This window comes from Lytechinus pictus, chromosome 11 (genome assembly GCF_037042905.1).
Source record: "Lytechinus pictus isolate F3 Inbred chromosome 11, Lp3.0, whole genome shotgun sequence".
In the NCBI taxonomy this organism is placed as follows: Eukaryota; Metazoa; Echinodermata; class Echinoidea; order Temnopleuroida; family Toxopneustidae; genus Lytechinus; species Lytechinus pictus.
Genome location: NC_087255.1, coordinates 1,365,754 through 1,385,040, shown reverse-complemented (window position 1 = coordinate 1,385,040; position 19,287 = coordinate 1,365,754). Strand labels below are relative to the sequence as shown.

At 34.4% G+C, this 19,287-nt stretch overlaps 1 protein-coding gene across 1 annotated transcript in view; it reads left to right on the top strand.

The window, feature by feature from the left end:
• LOC129271278 (uncharacterized) overlaps positions 1 to 18,340 on the top strand; it is a 43,640-nt gene extending 25,300 nt beyond the window's left edge. The window contains exons 8-13 of the mRNA XM_064106638.1: positions 2,196 to 2,309; positions 6,565 to 6,774; positions 9,631 to 9,825; positions 10,309 to 10,557; positions 11,424 to 11,588; positions 13,883 to 18,340. Coding sequence (XP_063962708.1) covers positions 2,196 to 2,309; positions 6,565 to 6,774; positions 9,631 to 9,825; positions 10,309 to 10,557; positions 11,424 to 11,588; positions 13,883 to 13,969 — 1,020 coding nt within the window. The 3' untranslated portion in view covers positions 13,970 to 18,340. The remainder of the gene's footprint in view (positions 1 to 2,195; positions 2,310 to 6,564; positions 6,775 to 9,630; positions 9,826 to 10,308; positions 10,558 to 11,423; positions 11,589 to 13,882) is intronic.
• Positions 18,341 to 19,287: the final 947 nt, after the last annotated feature.

Below are 19,287 nucleotides of genomic sequence, written 5' to 3'. Positions count from 1 at the left end.
CTTGACCTGTAAAGCCTAACTCTCTCCCTAACTCAAACAAATTTGAATCCATGGTTGATCCTAAACTGTTAGAAATAGATATGTTAGGTTAACAGACTCTTTGTTTAGAATTTGCTTTCTCTTACCAATATCCCAATGTCACTTGCTTGTGCCAGAAGCTTGCAACCACAGTGCGAGAGTTCCCGTCTCCTCGAACCGTCACAAATGTCACTGATCTGAAATAACTAATCAGGACAAAACCAATAAACACATCTCATGAACATACATGTTACACTCGCTAATTTCAACATCAATAAGCCTTGAAAATTTATAGGAATATGACAGTTAACTATTTCCCTTCAACATGAATAATCCTTGACTTTAACTAGAAATGTTACAGCTAGGTACCTCCCGGACAAGCCCCCAAATGTCACGAGCGAAACTGCTCTGGTTAACTTATTAATCTACAGGCTACTTAACCACCCTGAATAAAAGACCAAAGGATATTCAAGATATAAATGAAGTGATCAATTTAATGTCACAAAATATAATAAGCCATTAACATTCAATCATTGAGAACATAAGTATATTGGCAAATGGATATTCAATAAATCTTTGCATATCGAAAATCATAAAATTGCATATATACATAAGAGGAGTATAATCTTCATTGATTGTTTATGGGAAGAGATCGATCTGAAAATAGGCCTTTAAATTATGTTACCGAAAGTCTTAATCGGGTAAATGTGGAGTTCGAAAAACAGAAGAGATCGACAAACCACGACGACTACGAAGAGGGGACGATGAAAACGCGACTGACATCGTCAGCGAAGACACGTGTCCTTGAAGAACGAAGAACCAGAGTTGAGTTGAAGCTGTAACTAGGAAGAATTATGGTCGAGTCCGACGAACCGTAGCTTCGGCTGACTGAAGTGAGTCATTCCCCTCTGTGACTCATGACCTTGACATAGAGGGTAGGTGCTACCCTGACCTACGTTGACTCTACATTAACCCTGGGCTGACCCTAGGTTGACAGCCGCCTAAAATAGGAATAGACCAAATACTTAACAGCAAAGGCCCTAACAATATCCTATTCACAAAGATATCAGCTTATCGAAATTAGCTTTCATATTTATTATCAAAGTAAATAAATAACAACCTCCTATTAGCATGAGCTTTATGATAGTCAAGAAAATACATAACAGTTGAGAAATCTAATATAATTAACTTTCTCTCTGAATCGTAGATCGATTATATACTTGACTTTAACAGACTTGCAAAATACGTTTCCTTCACCGGAGGTATCACATGAAATATTCATAATTTGCAAAACAAGGTTTTTATAAATGACACATAATTGTACGACTTTAAATAGCAAAATACAACTTTGTTCATTTTAGTAAGAATAATTGTATTCGCTTTGAAGAATGGAGTAGGATAAGAAATATATGTAATTTGGTGACAAAATGAGCAGAATATATATATGTAAATCTATCTTTCTTTCTGAAAACAGACATGCCATATTAAGCATAAGAATTGTATTAACATTAAAACCATATAAACCAAACATTACTTACAATTCGGCATGAGTAGAAAGGAACCTGCCCGCACTGTGGCACACGCCCTTTTCCTTGGTTAGGAAACACCCCAAAACGGACCTTCCTCTCCAAAATCAAAAGTCAGAGTGAGCTGGCTTGGCTTTTCTTGCCAGCACACCGAACAGAAATATGTAACACAAAGAGTCTGTAATCCTACACACCTGTTAACCTATAGTTGAGATTGTATACACAAAACCATATCGTGTCACATAGTCTGTTGAAAATACAAGATATCAAATCAAAAGGGTCTTTAACCGCCATCTGTTTGTACATGTGTTCAAATTTGGACTTGAATAATGAAAGCGAAACATCAGGAAGAAGGGGGAGGGTAAGCTAGGGAGGTCCAAGACAGATATCTAAGCGTTAAATTTAGTTAGGCTTATTAAATATGTATCCAAATATTTGGCAGGCTTGGAGTTTCAAAATTAGGTATTCCTTATTTTGAAACTCCAAGCCTGCCAAACATTATACACCATTTTTGCGGAGGAGGTAAGATGATATTCCCTACGTCTTTATTCAGTTAATTATGTTTTTTTTTCCAGTAACATCAATAATGGTGATTTTAGGAAGACCACTACATGTCTATTCGTTAATAATCATAAATAATGTTATTTTCAGTCGAAAGGAAGCAATGTAGGAGTTGAGATTTCAACTGACAGCAGACCGATTTCAGTCATCGAGGCTAGTTCTGACGTTGTCGACTTTTATCCAAAGGACTGCAATGAAGACATAGTAAGTCTAACAGCTTTCTGTAATGGCGGTTGATATCATTTTGACAGATAGCTAAGTATTGTTTTCTAGCTTTACAATTTTCTTTTGATAAAATAGCATTATCAAATCCGGTGATAATCATTGACTCATTTGCTGTTTCAGGAATTAGTAATAATAATAATAAAAGACATTATTCAACCACGTCATACAGAGATGACATGTTGAAGTGTGGATTATAAGATACATCATTCGATTTTAATAAAATTACAAAAGACTCAATTTTTGCATTTTTTGCCAAGTTCAATAATATATATCACAGAAAATTGCAAAATAAGCGAACATTTCCAGTTTTGTGTTAGATGTGCATGTCCTATTATGTTCAGAACAATTATCGTGAGTAAAAGGTTTACCTTCTTCCTGCTTGTCTATTTTGCATCTAACTATCAGAAGCCTTAACAAGAATTTTGAACAATTTCGTTTATTTTTAGATAACTCAGGTGTTCCCCAAAATACAGTAATATGTTTAACTGAGACATGGCTGTCAGATAGATATATTAATATGAATGCACTCCCAGGTTATGATATACTTACAAATAATCGTGTTGATAAAATTGGTGGTGGTGTTGCAATTTTTGTGTCGAGTCAATTTGAGTATGTTATTATTGAAGACATGAATTTAATGAATGAAACTGCAGAAACTTTATTTATTGAAATTAGTGATCGTGATAACAGAAAAACTGTATTGGGAGTTGTTTATAAGCCTCCTCGCAGCAATAGTGCTGATTTTCTAGACACTTTAAATAATTTACTACATTATCATTCTGTTCAAAACAAAAGATGTATCATAATGGGAGACTTTAACTATGACCTGTTAGCGAGTGATACTAATATTTTTGCAAATGACTTTTTAGAGACATTCCTTTCTGGCCGCTTTTTGCCACTTATTTCTCGACCCACTAGAATCACTAATACTTCCGCAACTCTGATTGACATTTTTTTCTCCAATATACGTTCAGAATTTAAAGCTGGTATAATTATTTCAGACATGTCTGATCATTTCCCAATGTTCATGTATTGTTCTAATCAATATCAGCCAAACAAACTTCCCGATTATGTATCTAAGAGGCGTGTGTATAGTGATATAAATATATCTCGTTTGAAACAGAGATTAGAAGAAGAATCTTGGGATGATGTATTTAGTACAGAATGTGTTGACGAGTCCTACGAAACATTTATTGATATCTTCGTGAGTCATGTTAATGAAAATATTCCTTTTGCAAAGCCGAAGTCCAAAAATTATAAAAAATCACCCAGACTACCTTGGATAACGAATTCAATTCTTCGTTCGATAAATAGAAAAAAAAAATCGATTATACTATAAATATATATCAAGATTAACTGAGAATACTCGGAGCCAATATACTAATTATAAGAATATACTAACAGGGGTCATCCGTACTGCTAAAAAGGCATATTACCATGATCAATTTAATCAATGCAAGAATGATCTTAAAAAAACATGGAAATTGATCAATTCTACCATCAATAATGGACCAAAGTTTTCAAAGATAACTAAGCTTATGCATAATGATTCTATTATTGAAGATAAAGTTCAGATGGCAAATATTTTCAACAATAACTTTTCACAAGTTGGATTTAAGCTCTCTAGAAGTATACCAACAAACTCCCATTCATTTCATCAATATCTGGGGGATAGAGATCAAAGTTCTATGTTTTTCTCTCCTACGAACGCACAGGAGATAATTAAAATTATATCTAGCCTAAAATCAAATAAAAGTGCAGGATTTGATAACATTGATAACAACATTTTACAAAAAACAATGAATTATATAATTGACCCTCTTATTTATATATTCAATTTGTCATTATCATCGGGAAATATTCCAAAATCAATGAAAATTTCTAAGATAATACCAGTCTTCAAAAAAGGTGATAGTTTTTAGCAAGTAATTACAGACCGATTTCATTGCTTACAAACTTATCTAAAATTCTTGAAAAATTGGTTCACATACGAACCATATGTTTTTTTTTAAAAGCACAACATCCTATCTGATACTCAATTTGGTTTCCGGGAAAAGAGTAGCACTTCCCACGCAATACTTTCTTTAGTTCAAACAGTTGCCAAAGCTTATGACAAGTCTTCGAATACGATTGGTTTGTTTTTAGATTTTTCTAAAGCATTCGATACAGTTGATCATAACATTCTCCTTCATAAACTTTCTCATTATGGAATAAGAGGGGAACCACTAAAGTGGTTCAAGAATTATCTAACCGGGCGTTCACAGTTCGTTTCACTTGATTGTAATATTTCTGAACGTAAACCTGTCCTTTGTGGAGTTCCACAGGGCAGCATTCTTGGCCCACTTTTGTTCATTATACATAAAAATTATATTGATATGTCATCTAGATTGCTTCAATTTATACTTTTCGCTGATGACTCTAATATATTTCTGTCGCACCCCGACCCAGAGCAATTGACGCAAATATTCAATGACGAACTAAAAAATGTGTCTAATTGGATAACAGCTAACAAACTCTCTCTTAACCTAGAAAAAACTAGCTACATGCTATTTAGCAACAAGATTACGAGTGTACCAAAATATGTAATTTTAAATGATATTGTCATCAAAGAGTGCGATCTACTAAATTTTTGGGACTGATCATTGACGAAAAACTTTCTTGGAAAGCACATATTGATAATATTTGTAAAATCATTGCTCGCAACATCGGTAGAAACATAGAAAATTAAGTTACTTCTTACCCCATTATATTTTGTTATCATTGTATTCAACGTTAATTTTACCTTTTTTGAATTACGGAGTTGTTGCGTGGGGTAATGTAGCAAATTCTCAAATTAATAGACTTTTTATTTTTACAAAAAAGAGTGATTCGTATTATTAGTCATGCAGAATTCAGGGCACATACAAATATTCTGTTTTTGAAGGTTAAAGATTTATACTCTTTTCAACTCGGACAGTTAATGTTCAAGTTTATCAATAAACAATTACCATTACCTTTTAATAATATGTTTGTAAAAAATGATACAATTCATAAGCACTTCACTCGCCAGGCGAGTTCCTTTCATTTACCTCTGAATAGAACATCGTTTGCACAGAAGACATTTGTTTTTACTGGTCCAAAATTATGGAATTCTTTTTCAAAGGAAATTATACATTGTAATTCAATACACAATTTCAAAGGAAAACTTAAAAGATATCTTCTGAATTCATATTAGATTATCGTTTTTTCCCAAAGTAATGTAATTCAGAACTTAATATGTAAACGTGTTTATTAATTTCTCTTTGTATATATGTTTAATCGTTTTATGATTTCTATATACAGTGTATACTGAATCATTTATTTTTATTATTATTTATTATTTTTATTTTTATTTGTTTATTTTTTATTCATTTTATATATATATATATATATATTGTTTATTTCTTTATTTTATCTTATTTTTTATTCATATAATTTACTTACAAAAGGGGCCTTCACCCAACAAGCTCTGCTTTTTAGTTGGTCTCCTTCCCTTTCGATTTCATGGTATTATTGTATTATAAAAAAATGATTTAAATGTTATATTTTGTAAATATGTATATTGAACTATCATTGTAAATGTAAAAAGATTGAAAGAGAAAATAAATGAATTGAATTGAAAACAATATGAATCACGCCAAAATCATTTCTCCTTCACAGTACAATAGACCAGTTCGTAGTTACTCATGGACAATTTTCGGTCAAATGACCTTTCATTTCTTTCATTATAATAGGCAGATTTCAAAGCAAAATATTACGTAAGCTTGCCTTACATAGCAGGATGAAGAAACTGAATAGACCAGGTGACTAGAATTGCACACCAATGAACACTTTATGAAGGTATTTGTTGCATTCCTACTTTGAATGCATATCATAGCATGTTGCACAATGTACTTGGCAAACTGAAAACCATGCAGTCGTTCGTGGACGCGTTGTTGTTTTTTGTGGATGTAAATGAAAACCACAATTCAAAAGAATATATGAATAATCAAGACATCAAAGTTGGTGCTTATCTCATTAGATTTTGAACCACCATGTCACTTTAGTACAAATGACCTTCCTCTGATCATGCGTATAATCTTTTGATCATGCGCAGAAAGGAACTACGAACTGGCTTATATTTTTGACCTTTAAAATCTATTCGACCTTGAAAAATATACGCCTCGATATCTGGGCGAATTTCGTGCCAAATTATTTCCGTCCTGATTTTTTTCAGGTTTTGACGGATGAAGCTGCGCCAAGGCCCGCACTACCACTGGTAGGCCATGTTCTTCTTGATGATCTACGCTCTGCAACCGAAGTAACTGGGGATTCTATGAGAAGGGTCATCGTCGCGTTGTTATCAAAACGAAAAGAACCTTATGAGGATGACCAGTCACATATTGAACCCAGTATCACTGTTCAGTCATCATTCATGGATAGTATGGTTAGTTGAACTAAACCACCCTATGGCAAACAGAGGAGATACTACTATAACTGCTGCTGCTAATATTACTACTACTACTATACTACTACTACTACTACTACTACTACTACTACTACTACTACTACTTCTACTTCTACTACTACTACTACTACTATATACTACCGAATACTACTACAAATATTACTACTTCTAATACTACTACTACTGCTGCTGCTGCTACTACTACTGACATTACGTCTAATATTTATACCACTACTACTATTAAAATACAATTGCAATACACGAGAATGAGGCCTTCCTGAATTTATTGAAAATATTCACCTGAGACGTATTTTGTAACATCTATTTTTTGTCTCACCTGCGAAGCAGAGTGAGACTATAGGCGCCGCTTTTCCGACGGCGGCGGCGGCGGCGTCAACACAACATTTTAAACGAAGGTTATAATTTTGAAATGACAGCATAACTTAGAAAGTATATAGACCTAGTTCATGAAACTTGACCATAAGGTTAATCCAGTATTACTGTACATCCTGCCTGAGTTTTGAGTCACATGACCAAGGTTAAAGGTCATTTATGGTCAATGAACTTAGACCATGTTGGGGGAATCAACATCAAAATCTTAACCTAAGGTTAAGTTTTTGAAATGTCATCATAACTTAGAAAATATATGGACCTAGTTCATGAAACTTAACCATAAGGTTAATCAAGTATTGCTGAACATCTTGCCCGAGTTTTGAGTCACATGACCGAGGTCAAAGGTCATTTAGGGTCAATGAACTTTACTACTACTACTATACTACTACTACTAATACTACTATATACTACCGAATACTACTACAAATATTACTACTAATACTACTACTACTGCTGCTGCTGCTGCTACTACTGACATTACGTCTACTATTTATACCACTACTACTATTAAAATACAATTGCAATACACAATAATGAGGCCTTCCTGAATTTATTGAAAATATTCACCTGAGACGTATTTTGTAACATCTATTTTTTGTCTCACCTGCGAAGCAGAGTGAGGCTATAGGCGCCGCTTTTCCGACGGCGGCGGCGGCGTCAACACAAAATCTTAAACGAACGTTAAGTTTTTGAAATGTCATCATAACTTAGAAAATATATGGACCTAGTTCATGAAACTTGACCATAAGGTAATCAAGTATTGCTGAACATCTTGCCCGAGTTTTGAGTCACATGACCGAGGTCAAAGGTCATTTAGGGTCAATGAACTTTGGCCAAATTGGGGGTATTTGTTAAATAACCATCATAACTTTAAATGTTTATGAATCTGACTCATGAAACTTGGACATAAGAGTAATCAAGGTCTACTACACATCCTTTGCGAGTTTCAGGTCACATGATCAAGGTCAAAGGTCATTTAAGGTAATTGAACTTTGGCCAAGTTGGGGGTATTTGTTGAATTTCCATCATAACTTTAAAAGTTTATGGATCTGATTCATGAAATTTGGACATTAGAGTAATCAAATATCACTGAACATCCTGTGCGAATTTCAGGTCACATGACTAAGGTCAAAGGTCATTTAAGTCAATGAACTTTGGCCATGTCGGGGGTATCTGTTGAATTACCATCATAAATTTGAAAGTTTATGGATCTGATTCATGAAATTTTGACATTAGAGTAATCAAGTATCACTGAACATCCTGTGCAAGTCTCAGGTCACATGACTAAGGTCAAATGTCATTTAAGATCAATGAACTTTGGCCATGTCGGGGATATTTGTTGAATTACCATCATAACTCTGTAAGTGTATTAGTCTAGTTCATAAAAATTGGACATGAGAGTAATCATGTATCACTGAACATCTCATGAGAGTTTCAGGTCACATGACCAAGGTCAAATGTCAATGGACTTTGGCCTTTTTGGGGGTATTTGTTGAATAACCATCATAACTCCGAAAGTGTATGGATCTAGTTCATAAAACTTGGACATAGAGTAATCAAGTATCATTGAACATCTCATGTGAGTTTCAGGTCACATGACCAAAGTCAAAGGTCATCTAAGGTCATTGAACTTTGACCATTTTGGAGGTAATTATTAGATTGCTGTCATGACTTTCAAAGTTTATAGATTTAGTTTATAAAATGTGAATATAGGGGTATTCAAGTATCACTGACAAGTCTTAGGTTGCATGATCAAGTTCAAATGTCATTTATTGTCAATGAACGTAGTATTGTATAATTATATGAAAGGTGTTTTTTGTGAATAATTATTTTATAGTAGTTTTCAAAGTCAGCACTGCTGCTATAATGAATCGCGTGATGCAGGTGAGACTGCCAGAGGCGCTCCACTTGTGTAGAATACAAAACACTATATAGCTCAATGCAGGCCACATGGCTGAACCTCGCTCAGGTTCACGACATGTACTACTCCGTACTCACAATAAAAGAAAGCAAAAAATATGTTGTCACTTGAAATATTGAAGAAAACACATTTGAACAAAATGACATTCACTTATGTTTTAGACTTTAGCGAACATTACAAGAACAGTGGAGGGACACAAAGAGCATAAAATTGAGAGGGTGGAGATTGACTTAGATTTACCCATAGGGCTAATGAATTATTCATAAACTATAGAGAGGTTCACCACTTTCTCTCAATTTTTGGTACGCCACTGCTACAAATTAAGCACCTTCATAAACAGTCAGAGGAAATGATAAAGGTATACAGCTATATTGGCTGAGTAGTTGTCATTTTAGAGTCTGTAAATAAGATAAACATACGATTTTTTTACTTAGGATTATGAAGGCAAATGTCTATGATTGATTTTTTTACTAGAGATTTATTTCAATTATTAATCAAATATCTGTTCTTAAATTTGTTAGCCCACACCTTTGAAGGATAGCCTTAAACTGGATCCTGATTTGGCGTTCGTTCATATGATTCTTGATGATCTGGATCAAATCCTCGATGCCCGAGACAGAGACGAGTGCGAAATCCTTATTACCAAACCAGGCTTGAGAGATATCACAGATGAATCCCAGATACCAACCTATCAAGGATATAGAGTCATCCAACAGGTGAAACATATCCCTGATTCAAAAGTTGTGAAGTTATCCACTTCGATATTTTTTTTAAATCCAAGACATCTTGGCTATATTCCTATCTTATGCATTAGTACTAAAAAAAAAGAACAGTGTCATTAGGCGGGTGTTGCAAGAATCTCCTTGTCAGTGAGTTTTACTGAATTATTCGTTGTGAGCCAACGAGATGCAATGGTTTATGTAGCTTATAAAATATGATTTAAGAAATTCACAGATTTATTGTTTCATGAAAATGATCAACGGGTATGAAGAAGGATGGATATAGACCAAGATGTCCTTTAAGTTAAGTGAGATCATTACAAGAAACTCGGCTAAATTACGTTATCCAGCATATGCTATCATTCATTTGTCTAGTTACATTAATTGTTGGAGGTTTAGGCACATGGCTTGAGTCAAATCATGGATGTTATCTCCATGCTAACATCTTGCAACTCAACACGGTCTCTTTCATATCCGTAGAGTCGTCTAGGCAACGCGTACCAGTCTCCCATGCAAGCTAGCATGACGTCATCTCTGACTTGTAGCATGGTGGCCTATACTAGTATTCCATTAGCTTCCGTCTTAGAAAACGAACTGAGAAAGAAGCCAACTGAGAGAACAGCCATGCGCAACTCTATCTCTCAAATCATCTTAGATGGTATGATGGCAGGATACTCGAAGAGAGGAATGCAGGAAAGTTTGATAAGTCGCAGCACCGGGGGTCTGCCTGTAAGTCGAAACTAAATATCTGGGTTATTAAATAAAACCGATATTCATTGTAAACTTTTGGCGTGAAGCAAGGCTGTGTGATGGCACCCGCACTTTTCGGTCTCATGCTCGTCGCAATAATGGCCATGTTTTATTTTTTTTCTCATGAACAAGGGGTTGTTTCGTAGGGATGCTTGTAAAATTTCCAATAATATTAAGAACTACTGGGGCTTATAGGGTGGTTAATGAGATACACCGTATTTCAGCAAAGTTCGACTGAATTAAAAATAATCGTAATTTAACTGTTAACAAAATGACAAACCTTGCACTGAAATTCCTGTTTATCAACCATAATTTTAATTTACATCGTTAAATTTTTTTGCTGCTGATGGGAATCAAAATGATTGAGAATCTCAATTAGCATCTTATGATATATTTCATTCATTTGGAAAGTCACTACTAATAGAATGAAAAGTATGAAAATTTTGCATGTTTTAAGGAGAAAACAACAAAAGACGAATGTGTGAGAAATAGGCCTCTGGTGGCGGGGGGAGGTGGAGATGGTGATTGTTGGGATGACTTGTTTGTTTCGTTCTTGGAATCTAAACTTTTACGAGAAAGTGCTCCCCAAAAGGTGGGAACAGATTTGTTAGGCTTGTCTCTGAATTCTTGAAGAAAAAGAGGGCACTTTGGTCCACCCTACTGATCGATTCTGGATCAACTGCTGTTCATGAATAAAACACTTATTTCGGATGATGATCACAAAGTCAAAGGCTTACCGCTGTGAAATGGAGGATTTTGAGAGACTAAACTCTGAGTGCCCCATTTATTCAAAATCCCACTGTTTCAGAATACTTACTATTCTTTTTTATTTCAATTTTTTAAAGGATACAAGTATGTCAGTATGCGTAGATACTGAAGAGCAAGATGACGAAGTTTCCAGACTTGTTACCTTCTGGATGAATAAGACTGCCAAGTTAGACACTAAGGTTAAGAAAAACATTAAGAGATACCTGTTTCCGTTAAAACCAAGAAATGGAAATATCAATGAGGCAAGTACCAGTCCCTACTTTTCAAAGTTTAAATTTAATGAGAATATATGGAAAGATCGCCCCAAAACGCATTCATTCTTGATACATTCTGAATGGAGTTTTCATTTCTTGCGATCATCCATTACTTAAGCCACTTTTTGAGGAACAGATTTTAATCAAAATCACTAGTTCTGTTGGTCTTTTTAAAATAATATTATTTATTTATTCATATTTCACCAGGGTAGCTCATTCAACAAAAAATGATCTTCCCTGAGGCCCAGGATAATAAATAATACAACTATATACAATAAAAAACAATCAATGATGATAATACATATACAATCATCAGGTCATAATGTATTGGTAAAATATAAAGTGACAACAGCTTTATATCAAATAATACATAAAGAATGGATTAACCAATATAAAAAATTGATATAATAGTTCAAAGCATCAGTCCTGAAAAGGGAATTGGTATTGCATCCCAGTTGATCGGCCTAGGCAAGATTGAGGAAATGTCTTTTTACTGAAAGTTTGAAATTATTTAGGGTTTTAACATTCTGAACACTAGTCCATAGAACGCAGCAATCATAACATAGAGCACTTTTATAATAATCTGTACGGCATTTATTTATAATTAAATCATGATGAGCACTTTGTCGAGTATTTACATTATGAACTTTAGAAATTTCTTTGAAAACATTTTTGAAAAATTATAAATAAATAAATTTACATATGAAATATTCTTCTCTTTTCTTATAAGACGACAATCTTAAACGAGTAAACATTTCATTAGAGCGGGTGTATATATTACACATAAAATAAGCCTTGCTGCCCTCTTTTGCAATTTCGTAATGTTATCAATTTGACCTAGATATCTATCCCCCAATTTCACAACAGTAATCTATTTGTGTTCGAATGAGACCTAAATCTGATAAATTCATTGATGCTTCATCAACATATGGTTTTAGTCTTCTGAGCATGGCAAGTCCTGCAATGACTTGTCTACGTACATAGTATACATGATTGCACCATAACAAATTATCATCAATAATACCACCAAGACATTCAAATCCACTACACTTTTCAATTTCGATACTTTCATACTTTAATATAAATTGCAAATTTTTTTTAATGCGTTAAGTCTTCTCTTACTTCCAATGATCATATATATATCGTTTTATTAACATTAAAACATAGCTCATTTAACTTAATCCACTTAGCAATACCATCAAAATCATTCTGAAGTTCTACATATACGGTAGTATTATTAGCGTACATGTGGAGCGTTGTGGCCCAGTGGATTAGTCTTCGGACTTTGAAACAGAGGGTCGTGGGTTCGAATCCCAGCCATGGCGTAATTTCCTTCGGAAAGAAACTAATCCACAATGTGCTGCACTCAACCCAGGTGAGGTAAATGGGTACCGGTAGGAAGTAATTCCTTAAAAAGCTGTGTGCGCTATGAACGCCTAGCTTAGCTGGGTAATATAGGAGCGCCTTGAGCACATAACAAGGTGGATATGTGCGCAATATAAATACCCTATATTATTATTATTATTGTTACATTTTATCTTTGCATTATTCAAAACTTTTAATACATTATCAACATAAAAAGTAAGGAACCTAATATAGATCCTTGTTGAACTCCAAGGGAAATACATTAATCATTTGATTTAGCATTTTCATCGCAACATATTGCTTTCCGTTATTTAAAAACCATGCTAAAGACAAATCACGTGAACCAATATTCTTTAATCTAGTTAATAAAATAGACGTATTAACAGTAAAAAAAAAAACGGGTCTTAAATCAATGAAAAGCGCTCCTGTAATTTGGTCTTTGTCTGTAGCCATGATAGCATTTAACCAAACATCAGTTGAAAAACCGAGAGCCGAAGCTCTAGAATGGCCTGGTCGAAAACCGAATCGAGCTATGTATGCTAAGAATATTATTGGAAATCAAATAGTCATATATTAATGTTATACTGAGTCTTTTAAATGTAAGTTTCGTATGCAAATAAGCATTGAAAATCATTTCCTATTCAAATCTGATATTACCTATTTCCATATTGGGTGGCAAAGAACATACATGTACCTCAAAACTGTCTGGTGTTAAACAATTATGACTAAATCTCCTGAACGCTTAATAAAAATCTCGTTCAGCCCAGGGTCATTTATATTTGAATGGTGTCAAGTTCATTGTGAAAACACACAATAATCTGCCTTTATTAATCATGTATCTTTTCTGAGAATGCGTAGATGCATTGAGAATCCCATTCGTAATTCAATGTAAATGTTTCTTTGTTTACGTAACACAGAGTTTGGGAGCAGATTCGGGAATACACTCATCCAAGGAGGGAGATTACATACCACCGACAGCAATGCTTCTTGATAGCAATGGTTAGCAAGCTCAAGATTCTTGTGGAATCTTAAACTAGGGTTACACCAAAATCGAATTCTTCCGATTAAATTGCCTCTTTCGGATGGTTTCGGTTGATTTCCGTATTTTCTCGCATTCGCGGAGGGAGACCAGAATACTTCCGAAACCACCCGACAACGTGTATTCGGATGATTAAAATCGATTAATTCCGAAATATGACAAACCTGGGCAACCAATAAAGAGAAAAACAAAATGCTACGATCAACATGATTAAGAACAAACTGGCAATCTCTGTGTACATGTATGCATATATGCATGTGCAGCCATCAGTGTTTTTACACGTTTTATGGGGGAGGAGTGCAACATTAATTTTGATTTATCAAAGCGTACATAAAAAAATCCTCTCATTTGAAATAGTTATTTTTTTAAACACGTGAACACGTTGGTATCAATAATGCATAAAGAATTTTCATTTATTTGATGAGAGATAACACAGCGATGTATATAGAAATACCTTGGACAAAGGACGTGCCGGGAATTGAACCCTTGACCTTCCTGGTGCAGTTGGGTACCCTAGACCACTGGGCCACGGCACCTTATGTATATAAATTATGTATATAATTCGATGTAAATAGAAATCTACATTTCGAAGTTTTGCATCATTTCGGTGGCAGTTCCATGAATGTCCAGATGAATATGCCATGAGCTAATACCTACTTATTTTATTATATGAACTAATAATTTTTCATATTTTGTCCAGAGTAAGAAATGGAATGATAACTGATTCAATGTGTGATTTAATGTGTGATTTAATTGCTGCAACTTATTTTTCACAAGGGAGTTATATTTTAGCATGGACCTATTATTTGTAATAGGTCCATGATTTTAGAGACACTTAGAGACACAAAATATTGATATCATGTAATAACTTGAAAAGGGGAACGTGGGGACATGAAATCGTCACATCTACTGTATATTCCTGATATCACAGAATATTGTTTAGATCTAAAATAATTGGGAATAACTTCAATATTTGTTTCATCTTTAAACAAAGTATTCATGAGGTTTTGCAAAGACGCGAATGCGCTCAAAACAGCAAAGTCCAACATTTGCACTATTGCTGCATAAAATACGAATGCTGGACTTTGCCATTTTTTTACATTCGTCTCGTCTTGTACAATTAAAGTTCAAATTGATACCCCACCCCTTCCCCCGAAACGTTACCCCCTCTCTCGAATGAAATAGGTTTGCTGTTTGATTTTTTTTTATACGATTTGTTATCTATTTTCTGTTCGTCTTCCTATGTTTTGTGCTGATTACTTTTATTTCCGTAATTCATGTATATAGTGATGTTGTTTACATTCTGCTTGAAACATTCATTCTTGGTTCTTTTAACCTTATACATGTATGTGTCAATGTTAATGTTATTATCTGTTAGACCACCACAGAAAACCAACATGACCGTGCCAGCCAAGCTGAATATGGGCAATCCACCGATTTTATATCTATTGTGCATATGATTTTTAATACGGAAATAAATACTACTACTGCTAAAACTTCTACTTTACTACTACTACTATTACTACTATTACTACTACTACTACTACTACTACTACTTATATTATTATTATTACTACTACTGCTACTACTACCACTTCTAGTTCCTGCTACTCCTCATCCTACTACTATTACTACTACTGCTACTACTGCTACTACTACTACTACTACTACTACTACTACTACTACTACTACTATAACTACCACTACTACTACTATTGCTCCTATAACCACCACTACCACCACTTCATACTACTACTACTACTACTACTACTACTACTACTACTACTACTTCTACTGCAACTGCACTACTAATACTACTACTACTACTACTACTATTAGACCTACTACTACTACTAGAACTTTTACGTTACTACAACCATTACTACTACTACTACTACTACTTCTTCTTCTACTACTACTACTACTACTTTTACTTCTACTACTACTACTACTACTAGAATGTCTACTTTACTACTACTACTACTACTACTACTACTACTACTACTACTACTACTACTACTACTACTACTGCTACTACTACTACTACTACTACTACTGACCTATATAGCCTTTATGGCATTGCATATAATACATTATCTTTCTGGAATCTCTATCACTGGATTGACTGTGGCATAAACATTTTTTAATATATGTAATCGAACATTACGTATTTGTATCAAATATGACAATCATGGAGGTTTATAATTATGAAGTATTTTTACATACATTTTATTGCTGTATTATTTTTCACCACATTTGACCAAAACATGAATACATAGTATGTAGCTTTGAAATATTGTTGATGGGCTGAGTCCTTTAAATAACATTGTACATAATTTATTCATTGGAGTAGATGTAAGAGTGTATATTTTGTTTACGACTAATGTGATTAGAATTTATGCTTAGAGTACCATTTTGCTATCAAAGGCAAAACATAAATATCTCTGCTAAGCTATGGACAGTACTAAAAACCTTGACAACTAAATTTGCCACAGGTCAGTTCATTGTAGATATAAATCAAGTGACTGACACCCTTGACATGGCTACTGGATTCAACAACTACTTTGCATCTGTAGGTGCCAATTAGGCTTCGAATTTTACCAAAGGGATGGAAAGTACTACCAACGAGAAACTTACCGATATATGCCTAATGGAGATAAGCCTATACCTGGTACTATAGGTTTGTCTTTGAACATACCGAGGTACTAAATGTATCAATTATCAAATGTCGAAGAAACTCCAAACAGCCAAAGCAAAGGGATTAGATGGTCTACATAATGTGCTTCTTAAAGCAGCCTCTCCTATGATTTGTACTCGCCTCACTTCACTCTTTAACCGCTCACTGGTTTCTGGATTCATCCCCGATGATTGAAAACATACCAAAGTCATCCTGATTTACAAGGGGGGGGGGGGGGGGTGAGAAACATGACCCTAATAGTTATAGACCTATATCTATTATCCGTGTGGTTATGAAGTTTTTTCGAAAGATTAGTCCACACCGAGGTTCAAGGCTACTTTTTAGAACATAATTTACTAGCCAGTGAACAGGTAAACAGTCTAGTTTTCAGAAGAACCATTCAACAAGCACGGTTATTAGCTATTTAATTGATCATCTGTACAAGCAAATGGATCATGGTCGAATGGCGGGAGTTGTGTTTTCAGACCTCAAAAAGGCGTTTGACTCAGTCGACCGTGATCTATTGCTTCGCAAGCTTACCATGTATGGAATTCCTGGGGCAGAGTTTAATTGAGAACTACCTAGAACATCGTTTACAGTGTATCTCTGTAAAAGCATCTTCCTCCGAATTAATAAAAAAAGGACAAGCAAGAGTGCCTCAAGGCTCAATCTTTGGGGCCTCTCCTGTTCATTATAATGGTGAATGACATGCCCAATTTTCTGAAGAAAATATAAGATCATGCTCTATGCTGACGACACTGCATTAATGTTCATCGCTAAATGTGCTGACGAAATTCAAATATAAATCAATGCAGATCTACAGAGATTAAATCCATGGCTAATATCAAATCGACTTACACTAAACCCTGAAAAGTCGAAATTCATGTTTAATTTGGTACCTCCAACAAATTACAAAATGCAAAGCCCTTACATGTGAAAGTTGATAATCACGTCTTTAAAAGAGTTCCAAATTTCATATACTAGGGCACGTGGGTGGACCGTGGATGAGTCGCCCACCTGGCAAAAGCAAGTTGATGCAATGAGCAAAAAAAAAAAAAAAAATGGCCCACGCATTGCCTTATTAAGTAGACTGGGAAAGTACTTAACTATCGATAGTGCCAAACTTTTAGCTAATGCCTTGATAACGCATTATTTTTACTACTGTAGCCCTTCCTGGGTTAAATGTTCACCATACATACATAATTTTCTCATTACCCATGGTAAAAGTTTTATGCAACGGGTCCCATATGTGTTGTAATTAATGTGTTCTTATGATTGTTTATGTATTCTGCAGGGCCCTGGTTGACAACAGTGTTTCAGTCACTGAACAGGAATCCCTGGGTAAAGAATAATAAAATACAATCAATAAATTAAAGGGCATATTTTGACATATGAAAAAGTCTACGGGGCGCTTGTGCTATGAACATGCATTTTAATATCATGATTAATATGTACATGTATAGTTCTTTACTATATTTCTTCATGTATTTTTTTTTTCAAATATTATCATGCGCGTGTACATTTTATTCTTAGAAGTAAATTCTTCGCAAAGTTGTATAATATGTTTTCGAGGTATTTTCATTGTTTTAAGAAGTATATTGTTTGCTAAGCTTCATGCATGTTTTAAATAAAGATTTTGAAATTGTTTGGGCTGAAGGCAGTGCATGAGTGATGTTATTATTTATTATCAATGCAGTTACAGTTATATTTTGTAAATGAGTTCTGAAATTCTTACTGTGTGTTTAGCAAACTGTAATGCAAGATAAAGGCTGGTGATAGGAGTTCTGGATAGAAATCTGCGGCCTTATCCCATAAAGGGAATTCATTTAGAGAAAGTTTATTTTATGTAAAAGGGAAGCTTTACCATAAAGCCCGTTTAAAGATTTTTTAATTAGTTAACTTTAATAAGTAATGAATGTGAGGGCGTCAAGGAGATATCAACTGATCAAGTAGACCCATATTGTCCTCGCCAAGATTCGGGGAGTCGGTGCAATATACTTTGGCAATATATTTGGTATCTCCCTCAAAGCTAATCAATACTATATGATTATACATGTACTCAAGTACCATCTAACTTTTAAAGTTTGTTTCTATATGAACAGACAGGGGGGGGGGGTGCGGAGAAAACACCCTTACCGCGAGTTCCAAGACCAACGGGAGAGAGGGAGAGGGAGAGAGAGAGATAAGTAAAGGAATGGAAAAGCACAATAAAATTTGTACTTAATAAGTTGGGTTTTCTATTGAAAAGGAAGTTTCAGAACAGAGACGGCTTGTTACAATCCGTCAAAAATATGAATAAAAAAGCGATAGTGTGACGTCACAGAAGAGCACTTCGTCCATGCGTCATGTGATATGAATTAATAAAACGCAATTTTCCCCAAAATATTGACGTTATATTTTTTTTCGCTGTGGATACACCATTAGACGTATCATTTAATATTACTTTCATGAAAAAAATACTCTGGAATCTATGATGGAATTTAAATTTTTATAACTGCTCGCATAATATGACGTCAGAAATTAAAGACATCAAAATATCATAACTCTCCTATTGATGGATTTTTGTCAAATTCCAACCAAATATTACTTTATTTTCTCTTTCTTTC